Source organism: Castanea sativa, chromosome 11, assembly GCF_040712315.1.
Source record: "Castanea sativa cultivar Marrone di Chiusa Pesio chromosome 11, ASM4071231v1".
Classification (NCBI taxonomy): domain Eukaryota; kingdom Viridiplantae; phylum Streptophyta; class Magnoliopsida; order Fagales; family Fagaceae; genus Castanea; species Castanea sativa.
Window position 1 is genome coordinate 41,460,213 of NC_134023.1, and position 13,728 is coordinate 41,473,940.

A 13,728-nucleotide genomic window follows, 5' to 3' on the forward strand; every position below is an offset into this window, starting at 1 on the left:
CATTGCGAGTAAAGAAAATTATATAATTTTTTAAAGTCTTTAATAAAGAGTAGCTAATTGGAGCAAGGGGAGAATAGCCATTGGACACCATCATGATCTATTTCCATTTTTTTTTTTTTTAGAATCATCTATTTCAATTTTTAGTTGACTTCCTAATTGCCTTCAATCATATTTAACGTAATAAATTATATTACCGCCAAACATATTTTATAAGATTAAAATTAAACTACGCTATAGTCCTAGAAATCAAAATAAGATTCTTTATTTTGCCTATCATGTTAACACTTCATCCTTTCCCACGATATTTGACCCAACTGACACATCCAAGACATTAAATCCTCTCAAAATCTTTACCTGGTATGTTTCTTACTCACATGATTAACTGTATAATCCTACTATATATGCACATACTTGAATCTCCTTATTTTTGGCCATCATATTGAGAGTGCACATCTTCTATTCACGAGCCATGACCATGTTTTATTTGGTGACTTTGTAATTACCACCCACAAAAGTACTTGCCTTTCTTATTAAGCTATCCAGCAGAAATCAAGTTTCTCTTCAAATCTGGGTCTGGCCTAACATTCTGCATCTTCCATAGAGCTCCACTCAATAGTATTATTCAAATATCACCCTTGCCCATTATATCAAGCTTCATCATCAACTAGAATAAATTTTCTGAAATCACCATTTGATGTAGTTCTCTATGATTTTTTTTTTTTGACTGAGTTCTCTATGAATTCTCGATGTGCAGCAAAAGGTGACCAATTTCACTTGGAATTCTATAGTTGACGACTACTCCTAAAATGCAAAAATAAAATAAAGCGCCTCGCTCTTGCACATGCATCATCCCAAGTCTCACATACTGTTGAAATCTCACACAAGCTCGAGGTCCTACAATGGCGGATTGAAAATCAGAGAGAGAGAGAGAGAGAGAGTGATTGTGAATGAATGATTTTCATATATCATAAATATCTAGCCCTGTTCTTATATTGTGAGAACAGAGGAGGGAAAGGAATAACAGAATAACAAACTGCCTGACCAATGTAAAAACGACAAGCGGCAAAACTGTACAACTAACTACTCTATGCTATTTAGCATAAACGACATGCCGTTCTATGCATTACTAAACTATGTACTACTAAACTACAAGTAGCTTAACCAAAGAATAAAGCTTGAACTTCTTCCTTCTTTCTCTTCTTCTAAAACATACATCAAAACACATGTTGCTAAGGCCGCAAAACGATGGTGCGGTTTGTCCCAGAAAATCTATAGCCGACAAATGTTATACATTTGGTCCCGTTGTCCAGTCTTGTTAAGTTTCAGGTACATATACAAAAGTTTAATGATATTTTGAGATAGAAACAAAACCTAACTATGTCCTTTTTGTCCCTAAATAATAGTTTAAAACTTTAGGTTCTTTCTTCAGTTTTCACCCCTAAAATATATATTTTATTTAGAGACATTGACGAAAGTGGAATTTCAAGTATGAGAATAGAAATATATATGTACATATAAATTTGTAAATAAAATTATTTTATTCCTAAAATATTTTATTTTTATGCTTGTTTATGTGATTTTTATTCCTGAAATATTTTAGTGCTCAAGTTAGTCTTTTTTTTTTTTTTTTGTCCTTTTCCCTTATATTACTTGCTTAGATCCTGCAAAATCATCTCTTTCTCTTAACCTAAGACTAAGAGAGAGAAAGAGTGATTGTTTTTGGAGATCAAAATTTCCTCTAATTATTTGTTTTCTCAACCAATCATTAATTGCCTTTTTAATTTTAATTTTTTATGTTTATGTTTTATTGCAAATATATAGAAGATTATTGTGGCTTATGGTTTTCATCGTGTTCATGTTTATTTTTTCCCTGTTTTGTTGTCTTTTTAAAAGAGTCTTTTTTGTGGGATCCAAGTGTAACACATGAAAATTGTTTGGCCGCATTTGGCCCAACCATTTATGGTCAAAACCAAGTAAAAAAGAGGTTATATCACCACTCTGTTAGCCATATGATAATGGGAAGGGAACCAAAAGATAAATAATTGTTTACATTAAGAACTTCACTTACAGCTGCACTTGAGGCTGTCCTCGTTTCCATCTTTATATAATCTGTCAATACACCTACATGGTGTTAGGATCGGAGTAAACGTTGGCAATTAAATCCAGTTAGAATATAATCCAATCAGGTATAGGTCTAGAATTAGGGTGACAAAAATTGTTGTCTGTTTCTTTTAAACATTTATGTCTTTTATGGGTCTGATCCATTCAAGATGTTATCACTTAACTTATGTCATAACTTTAGTCTAAATGGTTCCAAAATTAATGTGTACACATTAAAATTCAATATATATGTGTGTGAAAATTCTACCATTTTATAAGAAAAATGAAAATTAAATCGCTCATAAACGTAACTAAATATATATACTTTGAGGATAGAATATAACATACTGGATAAATAGAAAATAAATAAATAATTGGAAAAAAAATTAAATAAAAAAACTACTCAATATTAGTAATAAATCTAAAATTAAAAATATTTATATTTCAGAATTGCATATCAAATAATTTTTAATTTGGCACACTGTCTAACGAACTCTTCCTGTCTCATCCCCCCCCCCCCCCCCCCCCAAAAAAAAAAAAAAAAAAACTACTTGCATGCTACTAAGTAAATAATAAAAAAAAAACTAAAATTAATCATTTGGTAGTCCTTTTTTTATGAAAAAAAAAAATTCTATAAGAAAGAAATGACCCAATTAATGGCTAACCTTATGACATATGTTAATATACCATTATATTGGTGTAATTTAATTATATGAATCAAATATTCTAAGTATCTAACATTATACTACAATCTAATATCACACGAGCCAAACACCCTCTTAGATCAATGACTTTTTATTACTTCTAACAAAGTTGAAGTATATTATTGATTTTGATGGAGTATGTGTTTCAAAGAGACAACATTATTTTCGTATTTACTATCAAAAGATCCAAGATTTGTAATAGTTCTCAAAAATTTGTTTTGGCATGGGATTGGGATTCACACCTAAAATTCATAGGATAACTCTATCATAAAATTCTTTGATAACTCTACTGTAAAGTACGGAAAATCTTAACCATTCATTATTAATAATAAGTGGTTTAAATTTCACTACATTATCAAAAAAATTAAATAAATTACAAAAGAATAATTTAAAATTTACTCTATACTTTTAGTAATTTTAACCATGCACTGCATAAACAACCTACGAGGCTTATAACAAAAAAAACTACATGTGTCATATCCATTTTTCGAAAGAGCTCAGCACTCCAGTAGCTTGATTGGGGTTTTTTTCAAAAATATTGGTGAAAATGAGATTAACAATTTTTTAGTAGTCCTAACTACTTTAGTCGGAACCATAAAAATAGTGGATTTGAGTTCCTTTCTTCTTTCTCTCGGACTATATATTCATAGATTCTTCAGAAAACCTCATCACGACTAGCGTCTGATCCGTGTGTACAAAACAGAGGGCGAAAAATAACTTTCTATTGAAAACAAATGATGACATTAAAAATAAAAAATAAAAAAGAAATTCACCACACTGCCATGCAAACGAAGAATGTGATCCAAAAATAATGTAATCACTTACAAAAGTTAAGGGTTCTGTCTTCCAAAACTTCTGCCCGTAAGTGCCACTGTGCGGTAGCTCACACTTGATGAAATGATTAGACACCCATTTGCTTATGTATAAGAACCACTCGCTTTTGAAATTACAGCAACTTGCTCTCTATTATTTATTTTTTTATTTTAAATTCCAGCAACTTGCTTATTTAATAGAACCTTGAGAGATTTCATGTATTGACGATAATGATCAATTACCAGGGTTTTAAGTTGACGAAGACTTGAGCGAATAAAGGAATACTGTCGCTAGACATCCAATTAACTAACTTCATTTCCCCATTCAACCTCACGCGATATAGATTTAATTATTTGTTTATGTGCGTAACTGAAGCATCTAAACGACAAACTTAAAAGTTGACCAACTAAAGAAAGGGCTTCACAACATCTAACGGTCTTAGGTATCTGTCCAAAGTTGCTTACTTGACTGAATGGTGAGAAAGCATGTTAGAGATCTCGGCAAAAGTAAACAAATCATGGAAATGAAATTGATATTTGATCTTAGGTATTGGTTATATAGACATAGAAAAAGACAAATATATGTACATCATGTTTAACAGGAAAGATAAAATAACCCATGTAAATTAATGTTTGTGTACACTGTACATCTGGAAAATTCACTAATTTGTAGCCTTTGTTTGCAATAAGCAGCAATTTCTTTTCTTTTCTTTTTACCGTTTCCTATATTTTTATTCGCTATGGATGTCTGAAAATAAAAGCAAGACTAAGAGGACGTTTGGATAGCGCGTTTGCGCGTCCACGTCCACGTCTGGCCCCCTTTTTTTTTTTTTCCAAGCGCATCTGTCACTGTTCATTGTCCATAAACAGTGATTTTAGGTCAATGAACAGTACTTTTTACACATTAAAAAATTATTTTGTTACAGTGTTTTCAGCAATAAGTTTTATCTAAACAGACCTTAAGACAGCGATATACCTTATAGTTTTAATATTTTAGGAGTTTAAATTGAAATTTGATAATATTTATCTCAAGAGTGTAACTATAGATTTCTTATTTTAGAAGTGACATCAATTCATTTCTCCTCATGACATTAATTCACATCTTGTTAAAATTTCAGATAACATTCTGACTTTTCTTCAGGAGAAGCAAAAAATGCAAATAATTTATTAAACATTTCTCCTCATTACAGTAACTTGCTTCTTTTTCTTTTTCTGTTTTTTCTCAGCAACTTGCTTATTTAATAGAACCTTGAGAAATGTTCTGTATTGATGATAATAATCAAATACCAAATTTTTAAGTTGACGAAGACTTGAGCTAATAAAGCAATATTACTGTGGCAACGAAATTAAGAATCAAAACGCCAGCTTATATATTTTGTTGGGTAGCTAGACAAGTAGACATCCAATAAACTAACTTCATTTCAGCCTCGCGTGATATAGATTTAATTATTTGTTTAAGGATCTAAACGACAAACTTCAAGTTGACCAGTGTAACGTCCCTATCAGTCAGAAAAAAAAAAAAAAAAAAAAAAGGAGAATGTCAAACTTTTTTGGGTTCCCACGTGCCCCACCTAACCCCACACCCCACCACTCAATTTTTCTCTTATCTCTTACTCTCTTGGCCGGCTCACTCTATTCTTTCCTTTCATTTTTTTTTTTGTTTTCTCTCGTACACTCCTCCCTACTCTTGTACTCTCTCACCGGTACTAGTATACCACCATCACCACCATTTTCACCATCACTTTTCGGCAAGATCACCGAAAAAATTCTTAGGAACTCATAAGCATCTTTATTATTTTATTTGAGGTAAAAATTTCTAATCTTTTGGTAGATTTTACACTTTTGCTTGAGGATATTTTTATCTAAGCTTTGATAATGATAACCATGTGATTTATGTGCATTGGAAGTGATATTTATGTGTTTTTATGTATGGGTTTTGTATTGGTGGAATTTTTGATGAGTGGGTATATATATATTTTGTGCTAAAATGGTCATTCAAGGTTTATGTATGGTGGAAAAATTTAGGAATTTTAAGATATAATGTATGATGGTGGGTAAATTTAATTTTGCCATTGTCATTGGGTTTATTTGGAATTAGTGAAATTCTAAATTTCTTGTCTTGAAGGATATGTTGATTTTTGCTTTCATGGGTCTTTTAATGATGTAATATAAATCTTATGAAAACTAGTCATAATATTGGAGATATTATGAAATTGGTTAACTTTATAAATTGGAGTTGATACCTTGTGAATAAATTTGTTGAGAAACTTTGGGAATGGTATATTATTATTGATGAGGTTAAATAGTAGGCTTGCCTAATTAAGTGTTTATTTGACAAATCCTAAATTTTGGTTAGATACAATTTCAAGTTTTAGACTTATTGTAATAGGTTTACTTGATATTGTTTAGGTTCTAACTAATCTCCTTGGAGCTTGGAGAGTTAGGCTTTTGTGATTGCGAGGTAAGTAGCTTCTTAATGGGATATTTTTGGAAAATTTTCATATTTCACAAACGATGTTTTTGAGTCAAACGCATTTTGGAAAATTATATATGAATATATGTTTTCTTAAAATTGTCGTGCTGTGACCCTATCACATATTATTATATATAAAAATGCATCATATTTGGTATTGCATTTGGGAAAATATATGAATTGTTGATATGGAAAAATGAGCATCTTTTATTTAATCTTTGATAAGGAAATTATGGATTCTATGGTTTAATAGAAAATTTAAAGATGCTTATCTTGTTTTAGTACTTGAAAAATTTATAGAAAATCTTTTTGGCAAGAATGAAGTTGAAAAACCTTACAAACTTTGTGGAAGTAGTTTTTTTTTTTTTTTTTTTTTTTTTTTTTTTTTTTTTTTTTTTTTTTTTTTTTTTTTTCTGAAACTACTTGGATATAAACTATGTGTTTCAAAGTAATGTAACTTGTGAGCATCATGTAGTTTTAACACCATTCCATGTGTGATTTCCCGGTAATCACCCGATTTGGTTTTCGTAGTCTTTGTGACAACGGAATCAAATCTAGGTCAGTGCCCTTTCATTTTGGATGACGCGTTCTTCTTTGCTGTCCATGGGGGGAAGAGGTTCCTTGATTGTGTGTGGGTGAGGCTGCTGTCCATGGGGCCAAAAGACCACATACAAAAGAAGTCCTATTTGACGCGCTCTCTCTGCTGCCCATAGGGGGAGAGAAAAACCTTGAGGTTATGAGTGAGGCTGCTGTCCGTGGGGCCAAAAGTCTGCATACCAGAGAGGACAATATCATGCCAATTGTGAATGGGTGGATCCCCTGACCGGTCTATGTGGTAGTGTGGTATATTATTGTGATAATTTATCTTATGTTAGATATTATGGTTTTGGAAATTACATTGTTGATGCTCACAGATTAAAGTATATTGTTTCAAGGTAGTTACTTAGAGAAATTTTGTATTTCATTATTTAATCATTCTTGTTATATTATCATTATTGAAGATGAAACTTGCATTTCTCCCACCCCCATTAATTATGCTACTTATTGAGCCCTGTCTCATCCCATTATTTTTATAAACTTTTCAGAGTAGCCAACAATATTTTGAGACAACTTTTGGTGGCTAATAGTAGTTAGACTAACTACGGATGGAGGCTGAACTTTTGTAATGGAGTTATTTGATGATGTACATTTTAGAATAGGCTTGACTTATTCTTTTGTATATTATAGTGGTTGTGACTATATTTCCCACTGATGGGACAAGCTGTTGATATGTAATTATTATTCAGACCTCTATTCTTTTGTGGTCAGTGGTCTTTGTAATTAATGCTTAGAGCTCTAACCTACTTTGAAAGTATATTCAATGGAATTATTAAGATAATTCTTGATGTTGATACTTGATAGGATTTATGTGGATTGAATTGTCAAAAAGTAAAAATTTACGGGCATTTGAGATGTCTTTCTCACGCTTTGAACCCTTTGGGGTTTGGGGCGTGACAACCAGAATAATTTAGAAAGGCATTCACAATGTAGTAGGTTAGAGATCTGTCCAAAGTTGTGTCCTTGGCTGCATGGCAAGTGAGAAAGCATGTTAGAGATCTCGGCAAAAGTAAACAAATCATGAAAATGAAAGTCGGTCCTCATGGGGAATAAAAATATAGGATGATGTTTTGATGGTTACGTTGCTGGTCACATCCGGAATAACAACCGGTAATAATTTCTTTTGATAATTCAGCAAATAGTTGGAGTATAGAGATTTAAATTCAGAATGTCTCTATTGTAAAAACTTGATTTCTCCTACCCATTTTCTTAAAAAATTAGAGAAGAATGAAATAAATTTAGTAAGTAGAAGAATATATATAGTATTTATCATTTGATCCATAAACTCATCTTTTATGCATTATTTTAAACTACAAAAACTTGAATTTTAACAATTGATTGATGACATAACTATTAATCTTTAATCACCTTAAAATTTTGCAAGCATAGAGGAAGAGAGTAATTTTCTTAACATTTCTGACATGCCTCTTTGCAATGAGCTAAAGCTTCTTACCATACAATTTCCTTCCCAAGTACAATCTGTTACAACAAGTATTAACTAACTAATTTATCCTAACTGTCAAGCTCAATTCAATGCCAGTTCAGCAGCCAACGCTAACCACTGAAACAAACTACCAGCACTTGTCAATTCAGGAGAACAGCTACTATCAGCGCACTAGTCCTGTTTAGAAATCAAGAGAACCTATTTCATGGTTAAAATTTATTTTATAAATTTGACAGTGTACTGAATATCATATTATTTAAAATTTTAAATGAACTAACATTGGATAAATTTTAAATTTGTAACACTTAATCTAAAACATTAAATTAATCAATTTCAAAATAAAGATTACATTTGGCGTTTATTTGATTTTTTGTGTGATTTACATAGAATTTTTTAAGATCATTGACTTTATAAAAAACCGTGTCCATTCATTGTGGTTCTTACAGCATGCCAGAATGGTGTATCTTCAATCATGCGGTGGAGGATGCTCTTTGTAAGTGACCTTCTCAAGGGTAAGGTAAGTGTATGCATGGCAAGTATGGCACCAGATCAAGTATGGCAATAGAAATTACAACACTCAAATTATACCCAAAACCTGACTTCACAATAAATTAGTAAAATACAATAATATCTTTAGGAATAAATACAACATCACCACAAAATCAGGTAGCAAGATCTTTCACTCTGAATACTTCAACTCTCTGCTATTGTAGCACCTAAATAATCATCCTAGAGAAAACCCTCAATTTATTTTCTTTGTATGTCTTGAGCAAAAGAAAAATCACCTTTTCTTTTTTTCCCTCAATGCCGTACAAAACACTATTCTTTTTCCTTCAGTTGGCTTCAAAACTGTATTTCACTCTTCAGTCTCTCTAAATCTCTCTCTATCTTGAAACCACACGCACCAAGCTTTTTATGAGAGCTTTTTATAGGATTCCACGTGGGCTGGACTTCTAGCTGCCGTGCACCTCAACATCTTCAAACCTCCTCTTCTAAAAATCTATATGTAGTCTTCTCTTGGGGGTTATTTGAGTAAAAAAACAACTAATAAGTCTTAGGGTGGGTAGGATTTTTAACGGAAAGTATATATAAAACTAGTCCCAATGTAAAAATTATTAAGTTTTCCCCTTATTATTATTTGCTTTGGAACATAGTATCACAGTATATGATATATCTTGTTCAATTTTGAAGTTTTTTTTTTTTAAAAAAAAAAAATACCAAAAGTTTTCCTGAATTGAAAAGAATTAAAATCTGGTTATATTGTTTCTAGTTTGTCAAGTTATATGACATGCCAAACAGCATAGAAAATATATCCAAGCAATAAAATGTTTGTATAGCCAGAATCTACCTACCTAGTGAACATCGGGTGTGGACTTAATTAGCATAAGGCTGCACAATACACACATACAATCCATTAATCCACCCCAATCAAACCCCACACAATCTAAAATATCACAATCTCCCGCACTAAAATCTCAAACATTCTTGTTAGGACTTATGTTGTGCTGTAGTGCACTTGAGCTATACGACTTCACCAAGTTAACTTTAATACCATCTTTCACAATCCAAAGAAAAATGCTAATCACATATACGCCACATACCGAAAATGCTAACTCTAATACCATTGGTCACATCATGCATTTTATGATGTTGAGTGAAGTAGTGTTGAAAGTATGGCACCAGATCATGATGGCGGAATCTCCAAGTTCATGTAGGAGAATGATAAATTAGGTAAGGAATTATCGACAACACATCTGAGAAAACCTTACGTGCTGCATTTGAAGGCTTTGGTGAGCTTGTTGAAGGTACGTTTCCTTTTTCATGCTCATAAATGACATGTTTCATTAGTAAGGGTATACCCGTGCTGATGCACTGCTTCCTCAACAGTTAAAATTATAACGGACAAAATTTCCAAAAGGTCCAAAGGTTATGCATTTATAGAGTGCACTACAGAGGAGGCTGCCAGTGCAGCACTCAAAGAGATGAATGGCAAGGTAAGTTTTCTTCCATTACGAATCTTCCTTGTATTTTTCTTGTGCTTAATGTTCAAGCGCGGGTTTGTTTTCTTTAAGCTTTGGTTCATAATTGTAGATAAAACAAATATAACACTCTTGAGTAAGAGAAAGGGTAATCTCTCTATTTTGTTCCTGGTTCTTGCAGATTGTTAATGGCTGGATGATAGTTGTTGATGTTGCCAAGACTAATCCACCAAGATACAGCAGGGGTCGCCCCAGATAGGAATTTTGACAAGAGAACGATTACTGATCCACTGTCTTCAAGGTCAAGCAAGATATTCAGGCTACTGCTCTCAAGGTGTTGGACTATTCTCATACTGCCACCTATTATATTAAAAAAACCACTGTCTTGTCGTCTGAAATTCTTTTATGTCGCATGCTCTTAGAAGGGGAAAATGAAATGCTCTTTACTCGGAGACGAGGAATACACCAGTCTTGAATTTTACTAAAGCATTGAAGTAAATGTTTTTTTAATCCTGCGACATTGGAGTTTGGAGGGATGACATTTCACCCCAAAATTGAAGGGAAAAAATATTTTAAAACATACATAATTAAAAATAGGGGTAATTTTACTCCCTTTCCTTAAGTTTGGGGAGATGACACTCTACCCAAATTTGAAGAGAAAAAACACTTCCCTTTTTTACATCCATTTGATAAATTTTTGTTAAATTAATATTAAAAATGTTATATACTAACTCACCCTTTGCTTAAGGCCATGTTTCCAAAGTTATCCTTTATTTAAAAATTAAATTCTTTGTTTTAGAATTTAAATTAAAGTACATTTTAAAATTTTAAGTATGATTTTTTTTTTCAACAGGTTATGGAGAGATTTGTCATTGTAGGTGTTTTGGTGCTTAATAAATATTGCATTATTATTTTAAATTTACAATTTATGTTTTTACTAACCATGATTAAAATTTTGTAAAGAGTTTCTTAAGAAAATTTAAAATATTTTATTACTAATAAAAATAAAAGGGGTGTTAATTTCTTCAAATCTGAAGGAAGGAGAGTGTAATTACAAAAAATAATTCTATCAATATATGAATTTATTGGACTTTATATATATATATATATATATATATATATATATATATATATATATAATATTTTCCTAATCATGCATATTTAAATATTCTATGGGGAACAAAGTTTCTCTCTAAATTAATTTGGAGAGAAACTCTTCAAACTTCTCATATCTTTTTTTTTGTTGTAAATTTTGAAAATTTAACCATTTAATTTCATGTCTCTTATGTTATTAACATGCATATCAAATTTTGTTTAAATTAGATGTTAATTATTATTCGATCAATAAACTTATTTGTTACACATAATTTGCGATCACAAAAATTTAAAATTTTAACATTTGTTATAACATAGCAACTAATCTATAATCTTCAAAATTTAAAGTTTGTTACAGAAATTTTGCAAGCGTGAAAAATATAATAAAAAAATTCAATCCAACAATTAGATTTTCAAAATTTACACTCAATATAAAGATGAATGATAAATTTGAAGAGTTTCTCTCCATGCTAGTTTGGAGAGAAATTTTGTTCTTTTGTGGAGGGTTGAGGTCAACTCCATGGTCCTTTAATACATAAATATATGATTAATTTAAGAGAAGTGCTACGTTCGCAACATTTTTACCATATTTTAATAACAAATTATAGATGGTTAGTTATTATTGGTTTAAATTTGAACCTAATATTGAGATTACTTTTTTTCTCCAACAATAACAACCAATAACAACCTGCCACCTAGAATTTGTTAAAATATTTTAAAAGCATTATTAAAATGGATTAAGAATCTATTGGGCAGCTGAATAGTTGTATTAATAATACTATGCACAGGTTATCAAAAAAATAATAATAATATCATTCACATCACAGGTTCCCTCTTTTTTCCTTTTTAGGCGGTATGTTTTAAAGTTTGTTTAATTTTAGTATTTTATACTTAGTTCTTGGCGCACCTTTCAATTGGTTTAGGTCTAATATTTCACTTTGTTGCTGGCCAACCTCTGCCGCCAGCTTTAGATCCATTAGAGGATGAGTAAAGTCCATTTGAGTTAACTTAAATGTTATTTTCCTTGTTTTGGTTTTTAATTTAACAACTAATGTTCTTATGCGATTCAAAAAAAAATTATGAATGGTAGAAGATGAATGGTCTGGTTTTGTCTTTTGATCAAATGAAATGTGTGGCCTTTATTGCTTTTTATGGGAGAAACGTGTGAGTGTGACAATCAAAATGTGGTCCTTGAAATTAGATAGGTTTTTTTTTTTTTCTTAAATTTTTAAGAGAGGAGTAGGTATTAGTTAGTAAATAATAATAATAATAATCTTAAAAAATAAGAACTAAGCAACAATTAATGATTTTTTTATTAAAAATTTAATGAATAAATTCATTTCAAATTACATAGATTTGATAAATAAAAACTATGATCATTAAAAAAAACCATTGAAAAATATGATTGTTGAAAATTTTAAAAACATTGAGTAAAGGAAGAATAAAGAAATATTAAAAAAAAAGAATAAAAGAAGATTAAAGAATGAATGAAGAAATAATATTTTAATGTAATACAGAAAAAATAAAGAGTCTGTTGGAAAGTGAATTTGAAAAAGTAAGTAGTTAAAAGGTAAAAGTCATTGTTCACTCTTCAAACAGTATAAATATTTGGAGAAACTATTGGAGATTTTCTTAGAATTGATTGGGTGTGGTTGTGTTTATTCTTAAATATGTGATAAGATAATATGGCATATTGAGGTTGGATAGAAAAAACATGAATTTTACATCACATCCTCACAGAATTTAATCTCTTATATTTTCCCTTGTTTTGGTTTTAAATTCAACAAGTACTATTCTTTCCATATATAATTCAAAAAATAGTACAAATTTGGTAAAGATGGGATGTAAAACATATGTTTTACATCATCCAATAAGAGATTGTCACTTTAACACTTAAAATTCAATACATCTTATCACATCTAATAACATCTCAATAAACTCCAAATTTGGTTGGATTCATAAATAGGTATTAGAATTGATTGGGTGTAGTTGTGATTATTCTTAAATATGTAATAAGATAATGTGACATGTTGTGATTAGAGGGGTAAAACATGGGGTTTACACCTCATCCTTATAAAATTTAATCTCTTCAAAAAATCTCAGGTAAATGACAAAATTGGTTCCTATCCTTTACACCATAAAATTGGTTCCTATCCTTTACACCATATTTCAATTTAGTCTTTAACGGTTTAAATGTGTCATTTTAGTCTTTAACCTTTCAGGATTGTGTCATTATAGTCCCAGCTATTAAGTGATGGATGGAAAAAGCTTACATGACTAACATACATATTTAAAACATTAATTTTTTTTTTCCAACTACACTGCCACTTATTCTTTAATTAAAAATTATAAAATTCAACCAACTAAATCACAAAAATGCACCTAAGACTAAGAATTGGGATTTGAATTCCTAGTCCCAACTGTGAGAAAAAACAAAGAGGGGGAGTGTAGGAAAATGATTGAAGAACTTGAGATGCCCAGCCAATGGCAATAGCTACCCACCCATCCAACAGTGAGGCGACCC

General features: G+C 30.8%; 1 protein-coding gene and 1 long non-coding RNA gene across 2 annotated transcripts; both read left to right on the forward strand.

Annotated features, from left to right (window-relative positions):
• The first annotated feature begins 5,286 nt into the window (after positions 1-5,286).
• LOC142617841 (uncharacterized) lies at positions 5,287-7,166 on the forward strand. The gene is made up of 3 exons (XR_012841067.1): positions 5,287-5,422; positions 6,026-6,077; positions 6,621-7,166. It is a non-coding gene; the product is annotated as an uncharacterized LOC142617841 (long non-coding RNA).
• Positions 7,167-8,659: 1,493 nt separating this feature from the next.
• LOC142615311 (organelle RRM domain-containing protein 1, chloroplastic-like) lies at positions 8,660-10,466 on the forward strand. The gene is made up of 4 exons (XM_075788048.1): positions 8,660-8,666; positions 9,867-9,935; positions 10,018-10,124; positions 10,291-10,466. The coding sequence occupies exons 1-4, from the start codon at positions 8,660-8,662 to the stop codon at positions 10,366-10,368; spliced, it is 261 nt and encodes an 86-aa protein (XP_075644163.1). The 3' UTR covers positions 10,369-10,466.
• Positions 10,467-13,728: the final 3,262 nt, after the last annotated feature.